The sequence below is a fragment of the Lepus europaeus genome, chromosome 9 (assembly GCF_033115175.1).
Source record: "Lepus europaeus isolate LE1 chromosome 9, mLepTim1.pri, whole genome shotgun sequence".
Classification (NCBI taxonomy): Eukaryota; Metazoa; Chordata; class Mammalia; order Lagomorpha; family Leporidae; genus Lepus; species Lepus europaeus.
The window spans coordinates 24,828,978-24,847,895 of NC_084835.1; the positions used below are offsets into that span (position 1 = coordinate 24,828,978).

Sequence of the window (18,918 nt, forward strand, 5' to 3'; positions counted from 1 at the left end):
TGGGAGCCAGCCCAGCTGTGCCCTCCCGACCCTGCCATCCCTGCCTCCCAGCTGTGTGACCCCAGGCTAGGCCCACTGCCTCTCTGAGCCACCCTGTGCTTTCTCTGTCTGATGTTTGTCACGGGGATTACATGAGATGGTGGGAGGCTGCCACCCCCTGACCTGCAACCCTGGCCCTGGTGAGTCAGGCAGAAAGGGGAGGCAGCTGGTACCTTCCCCTCTGCCTCTTCCAGGCAGCCTTCCCTGGCTGGAACTCTTTGAGCTATTCTGAGCCTGGGGTCTGGGTAGCCCAAGAAGAGAAGGATGCCAGATCTCAGCATTATACTCTAAATACTCGGGCTGCAGGCCACAGCCCAGCGGGACTGATGGGACAGGGGTGGGGGCAACAAGAGGTCCAGTTGAGGGGAACCCAGCCTTCGACATGACTGCCGCCAGGACTCGATCCCTGGGGATGCCCAGGATTCTGTCTTCGGTGGGCAGGATGTGAGGGGGGCTGGCTGGGGTGTGGTGAGGTCAGACCTGAAGCCCTGGCACTGCCTTCAGCCTCACCAGCGCTGTCCGATGTGGAGGAGAAAGGTGCAGATGCGTCCCTGGCCCTGGCAAGGACTGGCACTGGTAGAGGCAGCCGGTGTCTGACCTGCAGAGCCTCCAGTCCCGGTCTGGGCCTGGCCAAGGCTGCAGTATGGAATCCTGAGCCTGAGACCATGCAGCAAGGTGCCCAGGGCCTCGGCGAAGCCTTGCCCAGGGATACAGGTCGTGGGGCTCTGCTCCCTCCAGAAGACAAGAGGGCTCCAGGCCTCTGACCGAGCTCTCTGCCACCCACCAGGCTAGGTCTCAGCCCCGGCCATGCCCTCAATGACCCAGGAACTGGCCTATCCACGTCTCTCCCCGCCCCTTGGCGAATGTCAGCTGCTGTCACCTTTTAGGCCACGGTGGACACTGTGTGGGCCCGCCGTAGCTCTCAGGAGCTCCTCTGGTGCCAAGAAGTTCACAAGTCAGGGGCCTCTGAGAAGCTTACAGGACTCTCGGGGTCAACAGTGGTTTCGGCCACTTCACCCCAGCACCCAGCGACTTCGCGCTATGTGACTCTCACTTGGCTTCCATATTAAAGGTGGCTCCCTGGATTCTGTCCTAAATGTCAGTATGCAGCCCACCCATTAGAGCTGACCTGGCTCATCGTGGACGTGGCCTCCGACCTTGGAATAGAGGCTGTGTCTCCCCTGTTCTCAGAGAAACATCTGCAAAGACCCGGCTCCCAGGAGGGGGCGTCTCCTCTCCTAATGACTGCCCTGAGTTCACACAGGAACCCCAGGGCCACCACACTCACCCCCTCCCATCAAGCTCCCGAGGTCACCTTGCCAGCTAAACCCTGGGAGGGTGGCCCTTCAGAGCAGAGGGCGATCTGAGAAGCAGGCTGGCCCCTTGACGGGCTTCCCCCTACCAGGGCCTGGGAACTGGGAACCCTGCTCCCAGACAGGTCTCAGTCCCACCCACTGCTCCGCCCCTCCCATGGACCCTCTCAGAACTGAAGGCTCTAGGCCTGGGGCTTTCTCTGGGATGGGTGAGCCCGATTCATTCCTCGGTCCTCCCTGCATGCCTGCTGTGTGTTCCCTGGTACCCTCAGGGATGTGTGTGTGGGGTTGGGGCTGGGGGGCCGGTGTCCCTGGGGAGCACTGCCAAGAAGCTCTGGCAGGGCGGGGGGTGAGAGCGAGCACCAAGACAGACCCAGGCCCAGCTGGGATGCCACCCTGGTCACCTGCTGTGTCCCATCTGGGGCATCTCCACGCTTCTTCCCCTGTCTGCACATTGCTGCTCGCTTCTCAGCTTCCCTGGCCTGTGAAGGGTATGCTCCCGGTGATCACGTTTGTCCTCAAAGGCCAGGGTCCCCTGGGGCTCCCCAGATTTCTTCAGCCTGCCTAGGGGTGCAGCTGCACTTGGTAGGGGGGGTGTGCCCCCAACCTCTGGACACTCAGGCCCCGCCCTGCCTTCTCAAACATCCGGCCACAGATACGAAGATACAGAGACATGGTAGGCGCATGCATGTGCATGTGACACGGGAGTACACACACAGCCACCCCTTGTTTCCTGTGTGATGTCCTCCTCCTCCTCCCGGGCTGGACTCGCGGAGCCCGGGTAGGTTTGCCAGTGGGCGCTGGGCTCAGGACAGGGGCTGGGTCCTGCTTCTGAAAGGTGCACACAGCAAGGGCAGCCCGCTTGCCAGCATTTCTGTCTCCCCCACGGAGGTTTCCCCTGCATTCCAAAGGCGTCCCCAGTGTCTGCCTGCAGCAGGCTCCAAGGTGAAGCCTCACTTCATTAAACAAAGGGACTGCTTCCTTCGGAGGCGTCCATCCACATCCACCCTGGCGCGCCCCCTCTGCCAGCGCCGCAGCTGCCACCCCCAAGGCCTGCTCGCTCTTCACCAGGAAGGATCACTGATAGGATCAGACAGGTGTCAGACAAGGCAGCATTCCTAAAGGACCCTAACAGTCAACTGCAGGAGCCGGGGGCAAGTGGGCACCTCCATCCCACCCTGGGCCATGGGCTGGGGCAGTGAGGAGGGCACCAGTCAGCCACCAGCAGGACATGCAACAGGGCCCGTTCACCTCCATCTGCCCAGCTCCCACCCTTGGTGGAGGCTTCGGGACACGCTGGGGAGCTGGTTTCCTCAGGGCTGTGAGGAACAGCTGTGGAGTGGGAGAAGGTGGGTGAGGGGATGAGGAGGGGACTATGGGGACACGAGAGATGAGAAAGCAGCCTGTCTGTCACCCAGGCAGGCCCACCCATCAGGAGAGAAAAGGACAGGGATCTCCCCGGAGCCTCTGCCCAGCCCTGGTCCTTCGGGGCCAGCCTCGCTCCACAGGCCCTGTTTCTGCAGTTCCTTGAGACCCAGAGCCGAGGGGCTCTACAATCAGGCAGAACACACAGCCCGCCCACTGCTTCTCTCACCCCAGGCCCTTCAGGAATCCTCTGGTCTGCCAAGGGAAGGAGGCACCTTCCCAAGACCAAGGTCATCTGCACAAGGCCTGGCCTTGACCCATGTGGGTGACCCCTGGAGTACCTGCTGCTCAGCCTTACCTCAGGGCCTGTCCTGCAACTCCACCTCCAGCCCAGCCCTCCACTGTGGAACCGGGGCCTCGCCCCTTCTTCCCTCCCATCATGCTAGCCTGAATGCTCAGCTGTCTGGGGAAGGGGCACCTTTCAGTCCAGGCCGGTGGGACATTCACTGTGAAGACTGGGGCAGTCCTGGGAGAACCACAGGGTCACTCTGGGGTCACTCTTCCCCAACCCTTGTGAATGCTGCAGATGGCCTGTGTTCTGGGAAAGGCTGCGTTGTCTTGTTCCTTTGTGTATTTCAGATCCAGTTCCCTGAGGCACAAGATCACCCCCGGCCCGGGGGCTCAAGTCCCCTCCTTCCTCGTCCCACAAGGCCCTGTCTGCTTGGCCAGGAAGTGGCAAGCCTGCTGACCCATTCCACAGTAAAGACATGAGGCCTCCAAGCAGTCTGGACCTCAGGCCAGAGGCACTTCCTCAGTTCCATCAGGGAAAGCTACTGGGCTGCCACCTCCCAGCTGCCCCTCCTCCACACCCCCACTGCCACCCCCTGCAGCCCTCTGGTCCCCCCTGGGGTTTCACACCCTGAGTGCCACAGGCTATACTCTCCTTGTGTAAACATCTTAATTACATCTTTAATGTTCTCACATAGAGATGCTGTGAGTTAAATTACAGCTTTGTGCATCCCAAATTACCCACAGCCCTCCAGTTAGTGCAAGTACCAAAGTATTTATAGCATCTAGAGGAGGGAATAAATCCAGAACCTTCCCCATGGGGCCTCCTAGGCCCTCACCCCCTGACATGAGGTATTTGCCCAATGGAGGATCCACACATGCCCTCCCCGGGGCACCCCTGATCAGCCAAAGACAGTGATGTGATGAGACCACTACGCATGCCTGCGTGCATATGCATAGCCAGTGTAGCCCTTGGGGTCTGTCTCTGCCCAGTGCCTTGCCCTTGGCATTGGTTCCCAGCCTTCAGGGCTTAGTGGGAGGCCAGATACAGAGGATCCTCTTCCTCAGTGCATCAGCACTGGGAGACTCTTTCCACAGATGGGGTGGAGGTGGAGAATTTAAACACAGACCAGATTTCTTCAGTCTTTGCAAGGAGCACCCCCCCCCCTTCAAGCAGTGAGAGCTGCCCCCACTACTCTGTGGCCGGCAACCACCACTGTCAAACCAAGTCTCCAACCCTAGGTCCTTAATGTAGTCCAGGACAAGAAGACAGATGGAAGTGGATTGGCCTGCCTTCTGCAGCCCGCAAAGAAACAGAGTGGACAGCAGGACCTCACCTTGCTTCCCTCTCCCTATGGTCCCTGAACACTGAGGGCAGAGAAGGTGGCCTACCCCGAGGTCCCACTTCCTGGCGTGGGGGTGGGGTTGACTCACAGGTGGGGCCAGTGCAGTTTCCATGCTGCCCTGTGCTGGGATGGGCACACATCTGCCTGAGAATGCACTCATGCACGTGCCTGGGTCCTTTCTGCAGACCTGGTGGGCTGTATCCTCCCCATCTGAACCCCTACTGCATTTTCCCTGAGCTCCCTCTGGGTCTGGTGAGCTGCTGGCTGTGGGAGTTGGGTGGCTGGGGCAGCTCAGGGCCACGCGGGTGGAATGGGCAGCCCTGCTCCTGACATCCTGCCTTTTGTGCAGTTTCAGCTCCATCCCCAGGCCTCTCCCAGTCTGTCACAGATGCTGGCCCTGGGACCCACGCGGCTGCCTCTCCCCACCCCAGAGAAGGCTCCAGATTTTAAAGCACAAGTCTTTCCCTGATACTGGGGAACCTCCACCTCCAATTTCTCCCACCTCCTCTCTCACCCATGTCTCCCCTCCATTTCCTCCACGACAGAGAAGCAGACCTGGATATAAGCAGCCTGGACATGAGAAGAGAAAGCCAGCAGTGCCTCATAACCTTCCTGGCTCGAGGGAGGCCCTCCATGCCAGGGCCCGCAGGGCAGGAGAGGTCCGTGGCCAGATTCCCAGCCTGGCCAGAGCCTTGGAGATTCAGCAGGTGGGTCTGTAGAGCAGCTGGGGCCTGGTCTGGCCCTTTCCTGACTTGGCAGGGCAGGTCCTGAGAACAGATCTTGACAATCAGCGAGCAGGCAGCCCTATGGGCACCATGGTGGGCGTCTGTCAGAGTTCCAGGCCTGTCCCCAGGCCACTCATGCTTGGATGGCGTTGGCTACGTCGGTAAACACCAGCCGGCTGGGCCTCTGCAGAGGGCCCTGGGAGGGGACAGTGGTCTGCAGTGAGAGAGGCAGGGACATCAGAGACCTCAACCAAAGCCGTGTCCTTTCTGACCTAGTCACTTCCCCCCTGGCTTCCTGGTGCCTGCTTGTGCCTGACACCAGCGATGCCTTCTGCCTGAAAACTCATCCTAGAAACATGACCTGGCTCAAATGACTCCGCCCCAGCAGCTGTCCCCAGATGGCTCTGTCACCTCCACAGCACTTGCGGACTCAGGCAAGTCCAATCAACTGAAGTATGCATCGCTTTCTCCCAGCAGGGGGGCTCGACTCTGGACTTCTGGACCCCAGCATGAGGGAGGTGCCTGGCAACAACTGTCAAATGATCAGTAGCCCCAGAGGTTGGGTGGACCAAGGTTCTTAGTGTGACTTCCAGAGCATCCCAAGGGGATCCAGGTGACACAGAAGTGGCAGAAAACCAAGGGGTCTCCAGACTCTCGGCATGGAAACTTCCCAAATCCAGGAAGATGCAGGCTGGGCGGGGCAGGGGTGGGGGACTCTTCATGATGCTCTTGGGGATTTGGGGCAATGGTGTCCAGGATGACCACATAGGTCCTTGCCCCTTGGACACAGGAAGAGAATTTGGCTGGGGTCGCCACCTGCCAGGTATCTATCTGTCAGTGACAAGGAGTGCTCCAGCCCATTCCAGCCCGAGTCTGACCCTGTCCATAACCCACTCAGGACTGTGGACCCTGGAAGCAGAGGAACTTAGCCCTGACATGTCTCCCACCAGTCCTCTCCTACTTTCCCAGTCAGGATATGGGGGTGCACAGGACAAGAATTGGGACTTTGATTTGTGGCCAAGAGAACTGAGGCTCCAAGATACCAAGGAGCTTCCAAGATCAGCAGGCTATTGGGGCAGAAGCAGGCTGGAGTGTGGGGCTGCCCCTGGCCTGGCCTCACACAGAATGTGCAAGGCCAGGGAGGAATTCTCCAGCTTCTGAATAAACTGGGCCAAGCCCATATACCCAAGAGCTGCCAGCTGACCACCTGGCAGGTGTGGGCAAGCAGCATGGGAAAGGAGCGAGGCATGGGCGAGGGAGACATGAAGGGCTGCAGGCTGGGTTGGGGAGCCTGGCTGGTGCCCACCTTGCCCTGCACAGCCTGTGCAGAGGCGGCAGCCTGCATGGAGGCCGCGTCCCGCCCGTGTTCCAGCAGCTCCTGCTCCAGTTCGTCTTGTTCCTCCGTGGGGTCGAAGTTGTACATAGGCATGAGCTGGTGGCGTAGCTTCTCCAGCCTGGGGGTGGGGGCAGAGGCTTCTGGGGGCAGGACACACCCTTTCCTACCCCAAGCCCTCCAGACCTTGCCTGCTGTCAGCTGAGCCATTGCACACGGCCTTGTTTTGGGACCTATGATTTCTCCTGGGACTAAATGACAGACTTTTTTTTTTTTTTTTTTGCACATGCTATACCTGCTCCATCTCTCAGAAGGGTGACCTGGGGAGAAGCAGTTACCCAGTCCTGGGACTGGTTGGGGCCTTGGGCCACACAGCTGTCATCCATGGGGTCCATGAGGACTGCCTAGGCCAAGGCCTTGCTACAATCCAGGTTCTGAGGGATGTGGCGGGGGTGGTCAGGGGCAGTCAGAGTAGGGCAGCAGGGCAAGGGTGGCCGGGCAGTCAGGTGGGGGTGTGCCCAGCCTACTTCTCCTTCCCCTTACCACCCTTCCCAGTCCCACAGTAATCCCTGCCTGCCCTGTCTGTGAGGTCCTGGTGGAGCCCTCCAACCTCCCCAAGGGAGAGTAGTCACCCCCAACCCAGGACCAGCAGGACGAGCAGCCCCAGTGGTGGTGGCCTCTGTCTCCCTTCCCACTCACACATGCCCCTGGAGCCCAGCCCAGCACTGCCTATGGGCTGAGTGTTAGGTGGCAAGTGGGAATTACCTCTTCTTCTTCCTGATGTACAAAACCTGCAAGAGAAAGGGCAGCGTCAAATGGCAAAGCAGGAAAGCCCTGGTCAACCCAGTGGTCCCTCTGGTTGGGGGATCCATTGAGGCTGAAGAATGGGAGATCTGTGGGTGTCCCCATCCTCAGGGTCCCCAGCCTACACTCATGCCTCCCTTGGGTGTATTTAGATGCTGATAGCACCCAGACTGGGCCTGGGGTCTCAGAGGTAGGGACCAGCCTGCCCTCGAGCAGCCTGGCCCGGGAAGACCACACAGGTGGTGGGCTCCACTGTGCCGATATAGCTCCTGGAGCCTGCCTGTGACTCCTAACAGCCAAAGGGGCAGGAGAAGACACACAGCACCCCACCGCCAACTTTCTCCTGGCCCAAAGCCATGTATAGGTCAAAAAGAGCAGGAGAGAGGGGGAAAAAAAAAAAAGAGCAGAAGCTAGGGGGTGGTCAGGTTTTGCAGGGCTGAGGCTTAGGCAAGGGGCTGGGCTGGGTGCTGGGCTCCTAGAAACTTGATGGCCCACAGTCGACAGAGGCAGGAGGTGGGGCCTGAGCCCCTGGACGCAAGCCCAGGCTAACCCCTGAGAATTCAGACGCCCCTGAGCCCTTCCTCTGTGTGCAGGCTTCCAGGTGAAGGAGCGGGCAGGCAGAGAGGACCTCTACAAGCTCCAGAGGGGAGCAGGAGCCGCGGATAAAGCACTGAGAGAGAGAAGGGGAGGTGAGACTTGGGCAGCCACATCCGGCAGGGATTCCAGGGACCACTGCCACTACCCTGCCCTCCCCAAACTGGCAGCTTCAGGGAAAGCCACATCCCTAGAGCCTGTCCCAAACTCTCTGTGGCTCCAACACTCTCTCTAGTGCATTCACAGCTTCTATCCGGTTTGGCTTCCAGCTGGCCCAGAACTCTTCCTGGGAACCCGAAATCGGGAAAGAAACTAGGATATCCTTTGCTTGCCCACCCTTTCCAGGTGGCCCCATGTGGGGGTGCCCCTTGCTTTCCTGTGGGTGGGAAGATCTCTGGGGTCTTCTGGCCCAGTCCCAGCACCTTGTGTGTTGCTGCCCGCTCTCAAAGCCCCTCCCTCTCCTGTGACCTCGGGTTCAGAAGGCTCCATGGGAAAGGCCAGGATCTTCACCAACCTCCAGGCCTTTGCCCCTCTGCTCCAACTGCTGGCACTCGTCCCACATCTGCCTCTCCAAACCTTCCTTCCCCCACTTCTCACTGTCCATCTGCAGCCCCTCCTCCTCCAGGAAGCCCTCCTCCACTGATCCTGCCCACACCAAGCACTTTTCCTTCTGTGCAAAGCACACAGCCTAGCACCACTTTGCTCCTCCTGGCTAGTGTGAGGGGAGAGGAAGTAGCAGTCAGTGGACATCTCCAGACTTGGTCCCTGTGTCCAGGAGTTTTTCCTGACCGTGACCCCCTACCCCAGCCTTTGTCCCACAACCTACCTGCCTCTCCACCTGTGGCAAGCAGGCTCTCCCCAGAGCCCCTGAATGTTCCTCTAGAACAAAGAGCAAGGAGCAATCCCAAGTTGCACAGAGAGTAAGGAGGGCAGGTTCCAGGCTCTGCTAGGGCCCTGAGGTTAGGGGACCTGGGTTTGCTTTACCAGCACATGACGCCAGGGCAAGCTCTGGCGTTCCGCCTCCTCGCCCCAGGAGACCTCTCGGGCCAGGCTTCAGCCTCCGTATGCTGTGTCCAGGCCCTGCCTTCAGGCCGGCAGTTGGTCCTTGGCAGCCATCCCGAGCCTGTGGGGCCCATATGGTGATCCTGGTTTACCAGAGGCTCCAGCCAGGCCATGGATGCACTCTCCCCAGCTCTATCTGTCAGGGCAACGTGCTCCTGAGCCTGCGAGGTCTCCTGGGAGACCACCAGCACACTGCCCTCCCCCCATCTCAGTCTGCACAAGCTCCTGTGGTCCCTCAGCGACACTCTGAGCATCTGTGTGTCCCCTGAAAGGATGAGACCACATCCTCAGGGCTGACAGCAGCTGGAAGAGCCCCCTCCTCCCCACAGCCCCTGGATGCTTCCTGCAGGCTCCTGGGTTTTTAAAAATCTGCTGCTCACATTTCTCATAAGAATCTTGTCTCCCCAGCCCCTATGGGCTCCTAAAGGCCTGGTCCAGGGCAGGTACCCATTAACTTATCACCACGAGACTAAAAGAACACTCCTGCCAACAGTCCAACATGGGCTGAGTCTGCCACCCAGACTCCACAGCCCAGGGCCCAGCCTGGCCCTCTCCTGCCCTCTACTTCTGCTGCAGCCCCACAGCCCTGTGCCTCCTGCCTGCTGCTCACAGGAGCTCCCTCCGGCCTCCAGGACTCGGATCCACCAGCACCCTCCATGGCGCACAGCCTCCTCCCCAACTCCTAGGAGGCCTCATGACCCAGCTCAAACACAGATCCTTTCCAATTGTTGCAGTCAGATAAATTACCCCTCTCAGTGGACAAATCTCTGGGGAAAGGGAGGACTGTGTTGTCATAAGCAGACAGCTGCCTCCAGACTGGCGTCTCTATAATTCCAAACACTGACCCTCACCCCCCGACTAGGGGCCTCCTGGCCAGCCCCGGCCCGCCCCAGCCCACCCTGGCCCGCCCCAGCTCTCACCACCGCCACAGCCAGGCCAATCACCGTGATGACCCCAAAGGACAACAGCATGGTGCCCACGCCGGCTGCGCCATTGGCCACGTCAGGGACTCTGGTGTCATTAAAGCTGGTGGCTTCTGGGCTGAGGGTGGTGGTCTCAGAGGCTGGCCCACCTGAGGCAGGTGCCAGGCCAGGTTCAGAAGTGGGTGGGCGGCTGCTGAGCCAGCCCCTAGCAGAAGGGATCCTGTAGTTCATGCTGGCGTGGAGGGGCCCTGACCGAGAGACTGCCCGTCACCAGTCAATTGGTCCACTCGCCTCGGACATCGGCGCGCCCTAGCCGGGGCTTCTGCCACCTGTAGTGGCCACCTGCAGGGCCACCTCGTGGGTAAAGGGAGCTCCCTGCCTCCCTACGAGCTGGAAAGAAAAGAATAAAAATATGTGAGGCTAAGGACGGGGCCTGGTGGTGAGAGGAAGTCCCTCTAGCCCGGAAGCTCCTGGGGGAGATAAAGGTTCAAGGGCAGGGGTGTGGATACATTCAGAGGCCATCAGGACACAAGCTGGATACAGTGGCAGTTCCTGTGAGGATCTAGGCACAGGGAAATGAAGCCTTGCCACCCCTGTTTGTAGGGAAGGAGATCCCAGTGATCATACCTGGAAGATACAAAAGGGAGTGGGGAAGTTTGAAAGAGAAAGTCCCTCCCCTGTGTAATAAGTCCCCCACTCCCACCTCCTGACTCCCTGCCCCCCACAACCCTCATCCTGCTTAGGGAAAAAAAAATGCTGCAGAATTTTTTCCTTTCCTGGAGGGAAACACTTGCCTGAGACTCAGGCCAGCCTGTCTTTGAATTCCAGCTCAGGTACCTAACGGAATGGCCCAAGGCAAGTCACTCCGCCCCCGCCTCTCCGGGTCCCAGTTTTCCCATCTAAGGTGGGGTTATTGGGATAGTGGGAGCAGCCCACAGGATCACAGAAGCACAAATGTGGGAATGAACGGCTTCCTAGAAAAGACTTGGCTCAGCACAAGCCCTCTCCCTAGTGAGCGCCCAATGTTAGATCTGCTCCCAGGCCAACCCAGTTAGAGAAGGGGGAGTCACAGGAGTCTCTGGGCCCAGTGCACTGTGTGGTCCTGGGGTGGAGAGGCTAAAGGTGGTCCTCCCACAGGGCTTCTCTGCAGGCTCCTGGGGTCATTCGAGCTCTGACCCCTTCCCCTGTGGGAAGCTGGGGGCTTCTAGGGACAAGAGAAAGGTAAAGGAAGTGCCTTCCTACTTTGAGGTGACTTCTCCTTCCCTGAGGGGTGGAGGGGTAAGACAGGGGTGGGAAGGGAACCTGGCTGAGCTACAGATGGACAGACCCACACAGTAGAGGGCTTCGCAGTTCATGGCTGCACACATACTGCACCCGTGCAGGTGCATGAATGTGTGTGTGAGGCAGGTGCACACACATCCATGGTGGCAGGGCAGGCAGAGGGACCGGAGGTAGGTGTAGGCTCTCCCTCAGACTATGCTAGGTCAGGGGGCCCAGGTTCTTTCCTTGGCTCTGCCACTGACCCCAAGCATGACCTTGGGACAGACTCTTAACTCTTGCTCTGGGGCTCTACTGACTTGTCCACCCAAAGGAGCGAAGGAGCCCTGCTGACCACTCTCGGGGCCTGCGTGGGGGCCCGCAGGTGAAGGCAGGGAAAGTGGGGTGAAGGGGCTCGGCAGCGCGCCCTTTGAGAACCCGCATGCCTTTTTCCACCGGGTCCTGCAGTCCTCCCTGTCCCGATCCCCACGCCCGCCTCCGCGGCTCTGTGATGCCTCCATTTTTGCACAGAAGCAGCGACCTCAGCACTTACTTAATCCTCTCCGGGGCGCCGAGCTGTCAGAGAGTGTAAGGGTGGTGGTGACCGGCAGGAGGCCGGAGCGGGGCGAGGGGGAAACCCTCAGGTTCTGCAACCCTCAGGGCTGCAGGTACGACCTGAGGTCAGCGCTCGCGGCACGCTCCGAGCCGCGGGCCCGGGCCAGGTAGCCGCAGCTGCAGCGGGTAGCGCCGGCTTTTCCAGCCTGGACTGCGGTGGGCAGGGCCAGAGTGGGCAGGGCCTGAGCGCCCGGCGGGGGCGAGGCCGCGCGGAGCAGCCTCGGGGGAGCCCCGAAGCTCCAGCACCTCACCTCCCGGCCGCTCCGCGCCCCCAGGCCTCGATTGGCTACCAGGTCTAGAGCCCGCCCGGTATTGGCCCGCTAGCCTGTCGCTCGGCTCAGGCCCCGCCCCCAGCAGAAGCCGGGAGCGGGGAGGCTGGATTTTGGAGCTAGGACTCGGTTCCCCGAGACCACCTTTCGGCCCTGTGGCCCGCGCCAAGGTCGGGCGAGGAGCTGTGGGGGGCCAGGCCCTTCTCGGTCCAGGACTCGAGCCCCCGACCAGCCTGCGCTCCCCCTGCGCCGCGCAGACTCGCGCTCCCAAAACGCAGGCGAGGTCTTCCAGCCTAGGCTGAACTCTGGCCCGGCCCTCTGCTGACTCTGTAACCTTGGGCAAGCTCCCTGGCCTCCGCTTCCTACCGTGGTGGCGGGTCTGGTGTGGGGCCCCTTGGCTAGAAATGGGGAGTCTTCAGTCCAGAGAGGTTAGGCACGGGGTGGTATTGTTATCTGGATGGTGTCATCTTTGGGCACCCCGACCCAGGCAGGCCGACATACAACCAACCCTTCACGATCGCTAACGTCCTTGGCGTGGTCATCTCAACGGCGAAGTCCTCAGAGAGCCTTTAATCCGCAGGTTTGCAAAGGCACTTATGGGGTTGCCAGGTACAGGCGCCTCTCCGAGGCTTCCCTGGTCCGGGACGGAACGCGGAGAGCCACGTGTTTAATGGCAGTAAATAGTGTTCTAGTTAATGGTAGATTCTGGTGCTTGGCGGTGACAAGCCACGCTTTGTGGGACGCTGCCATGAATTTTATAAGAGCAGCAACTGAGGCCCGAGAGGACTGGGTACCTGGACAAGGCCTGGCGACGAGTCGCCAACTTTTAGGATTCGAACTCAGGTCTTCGGCATTCGGTTTCCAGTTCCCTGCTCCAAATCCTAATCGGAAGTGAGCGGGTTAAAACCCGCCCCCAACTCGGGAACCCTGCGCACTGCTGGGTCTGTCGCACCGGCTACGCTAGGCCACGCCCCCGACGTCGCGTCCAGGCCCCGGATCGCCGGTCCGTCGGTGACACGCCCCCGTTCCGGCCAGCTCTGGGGTTCCGCCGACACGCTTCCCCAGTCAGGTAGCTAAATCCCTTCTCCTTGCACCCAGCGCAGGCTGGACCAGGTCTTTGCTGTGTTACGCATTCCTAGGCCCCTAAAAAGCACCCCACACTCATCCCTGTAGTTTTCGGCTTATGGGTTTACGGGTATGGTGGGCGTGGAGTTCACAGCCTTCCCACCCTCCGCTGGGGTCTGGGGAGGGGGCGGAGCGGGGGAGAACTCAGCAGCAGTAGGAACCCTGGAGCAGGGAAAACGGGTCTGCCCGAGCCCTTTCTCAGCTTCCCCGGCCCGGAAGCGGGGCTTATGAGGGAGCGCCCTGAAGACTACGCACTTCCGGGCGCTTATCTCCGGGCCGGATCTCCCGGGCGGGTTCTCCCGGCGGGTGGGTGGGGTAACCCCTTTGACAGGTATGCGTTAGAGTTAGGGATTGGGATGGGGGCTCCTAGACTGCAGCACCCTTGAGACCTGTCTGGCCTCATCCTCCACAGTACAGAAGGGGAAGCAGCCTCGGAGAGGTGGGGGGGGGGGGGCGACCTCTGAGTCAGTGGCGGTGCCGCACGCCGCCTCGGTTTCTCCCGGGGTAGCGCAGGGGTGTACAGCTCCGCGTCTGGAGTCAGGCGCACCCGGGTTCGTGTCCTGCCTGGGAAGGTTTCTGGCGGGGTGTCCGTAGGCACGTCGCTTCCCCTCTTGAGCCTTGCTGCCTCTGAGGATGTGCCGTTTGGCAGGCGCTGGGTAAATGCTGGTTTGGACCCTAGTCTCTCTGGAAGTAACAGGGACCACTGACTTTCAACCTTCAGTTAAACTTACTTGTGACACTTGGATTATAGCATTCTCAACTTTTTTAGCTGGCAGTTTATGCCGATGTTAGGTTAAGTTAAAGGGGAATTTCCAGCATCCAAACAGTGGCAGTTCATGCAAGTGTCTGAAGCAAAGCCCCCCAGAAAGGAGAGTCTCCTGTCTTTTGTAACATTAGTTTAATTAGCAATGTTGAGTCCCTGCTATGTGCCGAGCTGGTTTCCGGGCCCTTGATATTCCTACTTTGCAACATGGGGTTGGTGCTATTTCTGTTTCACGAATGAGGAAACAAATACAGCAATAATGGTTTGCCCCAGGTCAAGGTCACTTACACTGGGTCAAATGCAGATCTATCCTACCTCCAAACCCATGCCCTGACCCACCGCCAGCCTCTTTTTCAGCAGGTATTGAACTAAGGTTCAGTCCTCTTCAACTGAAAACTTGGAGAAAACAGAACTGGCCAGGACAAGAAGAATCAAGCAGATGGGTGAGGATCTGCAAGGAGTCAAGAGGTGACAGAGCAGAAGCGTGCTTGTCCCACATGGCCCAAGTGCTCACCCGCTTCTCCCCTCCGTCCCTCCAGGTGGCAGGCGTGGCTGAGGAACAAAGCCATTCTGGAGAGCCAGAGCCTGTGACCGCTCCATCTACCCCGCCGGGGCCAGGGGTCACTCTTAGTACTTACCTCAGCAGCTTCTAGCACCAGGGGGGTTTCAGAACATGGGGGCACTCAGGAAAGCCCTTTCCTGGGACGTGAAACTTTGGGGCCGAGTGCTGAGGCCCCTGCTGTCCTGCCAAGGCAGGACGGGAGGCACCTGGGGCAGGACTTGCTGCTCACGGCAACCCCATCCGGCCTTAGCTGGGCTGTTGAGTGCCACAGGGCAGGTCAGCCACTGGACGGAGGTATTTGAGAAGAGAGGCATCCCTGAGGCCCGGGAATCCAGCGAATACATCGTGGCCCACGTCCTTGGAGCCAAAACAGTTAAGTGCAGTGTTGGTAGGAGGGCTTCACTATGTCCTTAGCTGAGATGGGTGGCATTTTCTGAAGGAATGTCAAATATTTATTCAACAAATGAGTCCAGTGTGTGTGTGCCAGGCACCAGGGGTTCAGGAATGGCCAAGGTGGCCAGAGCGGGGCCCGTGGGCATTGTCTGCATTCAGAACCTGGGTTGGGGCCTCTGGACCATGGGAGCCAGCAGCTCACCTTCTCTATGGGGATAGTTTCAGAGCCTGAAGCCAGTTCTTTGGACCCAGCCCCTGACACCTTGGCAACTACAGCGCATCCAGGAGCTGTGTAGCCACCGATTGCAGAGGTGAGCATCCATGGGTCAGACCTGAGGGCTCTGCATGGGGGAGCAGAGGCCCAGCCTTCCCCAGCCCCTGCCAAATTCATGGTCAAGGAGGAGGATCACATCCAAGGGTTAGGGAGGTGTTGGGGTGACAAAGTCGCAAGAGGGGGGCCCAGCCTTGGCAGGGGTCTCAAGGCAGTGGGAATGTGGCCTTGCCAGACAACCTGTAGGCACAAATGGTATCCTGGTTCTGGCACTGATGACCACCCGGCTGCCCCTTCTGCAGGATGCCTGTGCAGTACATCCTTGGGGAGTGGGATTTTCAGGGACTCAATCTGAAGATGGCACCCCCAGTGTTCATCCCTCGGCCAGAGACAGAGGTGGGTGTGTCACCATGACGAGGCAGTGTGCTGCCTCAGATTTCCTCCAGGGGGCGCTGGGGCCACATGGGTGCAATTGTCCGAGCTGGTTGGGTTAGTGAGGCCAAGAGGACAGAGGACTCCTGTGGGGCCCCTTCACTGTCCTCGTGTCCCAAGTCATGGTCCCACCCCAGGGCTGTGAGTAGCCCAGAGTCAAGTTGTGCCACCTCAGTGCTTAGCTTGTCCTTGGCATTTCCTCGGAACTATATTGGGGGACACCATGGGAAATAATCTCCCCCAGCAACATCTCAGGGGCGTGGGGAAGTGGCAAGGACTCCACGTGGACACCTGCAGGTTGGCTCTGAGTTGTGTGACCTTGGGCAGATCACTGCTCCTCTGTACCCAGATGATGAGGGGGTTGGGCCTACAGACCATGGACTCTGTGATTTGGTGGTCCTCTCAGGCCCACTGGTCAGATAATTGCCTGTGTTGGGTTTCAAATGATTAGCATTGGTGCTGTCCCGTGATGAGACACCCTGATCTTGGGAGAGGCCCTGTTGTGCCTTCCCCTGACCTTACAGAGGCAGAGCTGGGACCCAGAGAGAGTAGATTGAGGAGAGCATAGCCTGGTGGGCAGGCCAGAGGGTGTGATGTTCTGAGACAGGAACCCAGGCACACAAAACATTCCTGGGAGAAGCCAGGTCCAGTCCTCCTGGCCTCAGTTTCTGTCCCCCAGCCAGGAAACCGACGGCTCTCTGGCCATGGCATGCAGTTGGGAAGCTGGTTCTTCTCCTCACTGCCTGTGGTCAGGACAGGCACCGTAGGGAATCTGAGGCCTTGCTGAAGTCACAGGGCCAGCAAGGAAGGGAACATGAGAGCAGCACTTGGACTTCCTGCCTCCTGTGCGAGGCTGTGCCATTGAGGATTGGCACGATCTGGGGTACAGTGCAGACTCATAGCAGGATGTGGGCTGCCTCCTGCAGTCTGCTGGGTACCCACCCTGTGGCTTCCCCAAACGTGCAACCTCTAGCCAGGAAGTCGCTTGTCATCCCCTGAGACTGCCAAGGGTCATGACGTGGGAAGGCACTTGTCAGGATGATTTTCGAGTTCCCCTCAGAACTGACCTTGCTTGCACCAGACATGTGTTCTGGGATTCTGAGTGTCGGGTGTGGGTTCCTAGCTCCCATGTGGCCCCCCCTTTCTTGGACATATCTGGGCCAGGAGAGCAGCTTTGCTGTGAGGAGTGGGTTGGGACAGGACTGTGTTGCTGGGAGGCCAGGTCCTCACCTAACTGTACAGACATTTCTGAGAACTCGCCAGGCTTGCTGCAGTGTGAAGCCGCGTGGGGAGAGGGTGCGCTACCAAGAACTCAAGAGGACGTGGCCTGTGGCAAGAAGTGGGGAGATCGGGTGCAAGGGAGGGGTTGTGCTGCTGTGATCTCCCCATCCACTGTGAGGGAGTTTCTGATGATGGGTGCAGAAGTCTGATGCAGAGTTGCAGGTGGCACGTGGCTTGGAGCATGGAGGTTTTCCTGGGTTGAGAAGGCAGCTCGGCTCTGGCCTGCCAGTGTGTACAGCAGGAAACCCTAGGATGGGGTATGAGCCATTCTGGCGCAGCCTGGTGTGGAGAGGCTGTCAGGGTGGGGGTGGGGCCCAGGCCTTTATCTGTGATTGGTTTGGGGGAGACACCACCTTCTTGGGGTGCTTCTCCAGGATGTGATCCGGTCCGGGCTGACTTACTAAGGGATATGGAGTCCAGGGTTGGGCAGCGGCTCTAGGCAGAGCCAGCAACTGCCTGCTCCCCGCCTCCTTCTGGTACCTCTTTGTCCCTCCAGCCATCATATTCTTGGATTCTTCGCGTGTTCACCAGGAGGAGATACCTAGGACCTGTGACTAGCTTGGTTTTTAACTACCCGCAGAGGGCTTACCTGTAAGCTGGTGGGGGGCTCTTCATCGGGTGAGGGAAGAAGTTTCTAGACTTCCTGGGGGTCTTCACCCAGCCCTCCAGGTCCCACAATCAAGGTGAGCCTTGGCCGGCACCACGGCTCAGTAGGCTAATCCTCCGCCTTGCGGCGCCGGCACACCGGGTTCTAGTCCCGGTCGGGGCACCGATCCTGTCCCGGTTGCCCCTCTTCCAGGCCAGCTCTCTGCTGTGGCCAGGGAGTGCAGTGGAGGATGGCCCAAGTGCTTGGGCCCTGCACCCCATGGGAGACCAGGAAGAAGCACCTGGCTCCTGCCATCGGAACAGCGCGGTGCGCTGGCTGCAGCGCGCCGGCCACAGCGGCCATTGGAGGGTGAACCAACGGCAAAAAGGAAGACCTTTCTCTCTGTCTCCCTCTACTGTCCACTCTGCCTGTCCAAAAAAAAAAAAAAAAAAAAAAAAAAAAGATGAGCCTCCTGTGGTCTGGAGTGAGAGGTCACAGGAGAAGCACCTGGCTCCTGGCTTCGGATCAGCACAATGCGCCAGCTGCAACGGCCATTGGAGGGTGAACCAATGGCAAAAAGGAAGACCTTTCTCTCTGTCTCTCTCACTATCCACTCTGCCTGTCAAAAAAAAAAAAATGTATATATATATATATATATATATATATAGAGAGAGAGAGAGAGAGAGAGAGAGAGAGAGAGAGAGAGAGAGAGAGAGGTCACTGGTGGTGGTGGGGAGGGGAGTGGTCCATCAACCTCACACCTGCCTCAGGTGGGTAGTCTCTGAGACCAGAGGCCCCTCTCAGGGTGGCTGACCAGTGTGGCTCATGGACAGGTCATCTCCAGCCAGAGGAGGTCTGTCTGTGGCCAGAAAACCAAGACTCACCCTGACAAGTCTCAGTCACCCTGCCAGCCACTGGGCACATGACCTCACCACTGAGACCACAGGGTCTCAACCACAGCCCAGACTGCACACCCTGTGCTGGTCCCAACCCTCGACACCAACTTGCTACAAACCCCAGTAGTGCCTGGTGGTAGCTGCACAGCGAGCGACTGCAAGGTGTTCCTGCAGGTGCCAGGCACCCTCCGCGGCGTGCAGTAGCTTCCAGAGGGGCTTGCATCGGGGAGCACTGGGCCTGCTGGCCAAGTTCTGCCTGCCTTGAACTTGTTACTTTTAGAGTGACTAAACTTTGCTACTGGAGTTGGGAGGGCCCAGAAGAATGACATGCTTTCTGGGACTCAGCATGAGGAACTTATATGGAAAATGGGCCAGAGTCACCCAGAACCCTCTGCTCCAAAGCTGGTGGCTTTGATGCCTTGTGTGACCTGGGAGTGTGAGACTTGGAGGGTTGCTTCCTGATGCCACAGAGAGCTCGTCTAGCCCGTGAGAAGTAATCAAGAGGCCCCTCTGTGGGCCAAGCCCTGCAGGTGTGGGCCCATGTGACAGTCAGACTCCAGGTTGTGGACTCCTCCCATTGTGGAGTCTGGTGGGAAAGGCAAAGCCCCTGCCAGACTTTAGACCCCAGGTGGGGAAAGTTGCAGTAGGGCAGGCCTGACAAAGGGGTTGAGGAGGG

At 59.2% G+C, this 18,918-nt stretch overlaps 2 protein-coding genes across 22 annotated transcripts in view; one reads left to right on the forward strand and one right to left on the reverse strand.

Moving 5' to 3' along the window:
- Window positions 1-3,679: 3,679 nt before the first annotated feature.
- On the reverse strand, window positions 3,680-12,875 carry C9H3orf18 (chromosome 9 C3orf18 homolog). Of its 5 annotated transcripts, XM_062200980.1 has the most exons (6): window positions 11,603-11,794; window positions 10,302-10,419; window positions 9,790-10,182; window positions 7,175-7,200; window positions 6,383-6,530; window positions 3,680-5,290 (listed from the first exon to the last, which is right to left on the reverse strand). In XM_062200980.1, exons 3-6 carry the CDS (start codon window positions 10,021-10,023, stop codon window positions 5,210-5,212), a joined length of 489 nt encoding a protein of 162 aa, XP_062056964.1. In that variant the 5' UTR covers window positions 10,024-10,182; window positions 10,302-10,419; window positions 11,603-11,794; the 3' UTR covers window positions 3,680-5,209. The 5 variants fall into 5 exon arrangements, with proteins under 5 accessions (XP_062056964.1, XP_062056966.1, XP_062056965.1 ...); XM_062200982.1 differs by lacking the exons at window positions 10,302-10,419; window positions 11,603-11,794 and adding an exon at window positions 12,300-12,875; XM_062200981.1 differs by lacking the exon at window positions 10,302-10,419.
- The window catches only part of HEMK1 (HemK methyltransferase family member 1), a 32,503-nt gene continuing 26,379 nt past the window's right edge, over window positions 12,795-18,918 (forward strand). For 4 of the 17 annotated variants that reach the window (XM_062200965.1, XM_062200968.1, XM_062200966.1 and 1 more), the window contains exons 1-4: window positions 12,805-13,002; window positions 14,182-14,755; window positions 14,996-15,087; window positions 15,350-15,443. In XM_062200965.1, the coding sequence (XP_062056949.1) occupies window positions 14,495-14,755; window positions 14,996-15,087; window positions 15,350-15,443 (447 nt within the window). In that variant the 5' untranslated portion in view covers window positions 12,805-13,002; window positions 14,182-14,494. Of the gene's footprint in view, window positions 13,003-13,304; window positions 13,390-14,178; window positions 14,756-14,995; window positions 15,088-15,349; window positions 15,444-18,918 lie in introns of those variants that run through there. The other 13 variants (XM_062200969.1, XM_062200974.1, XM_062200964.1 and 10 more) reach the window with 12 other exon arrangements.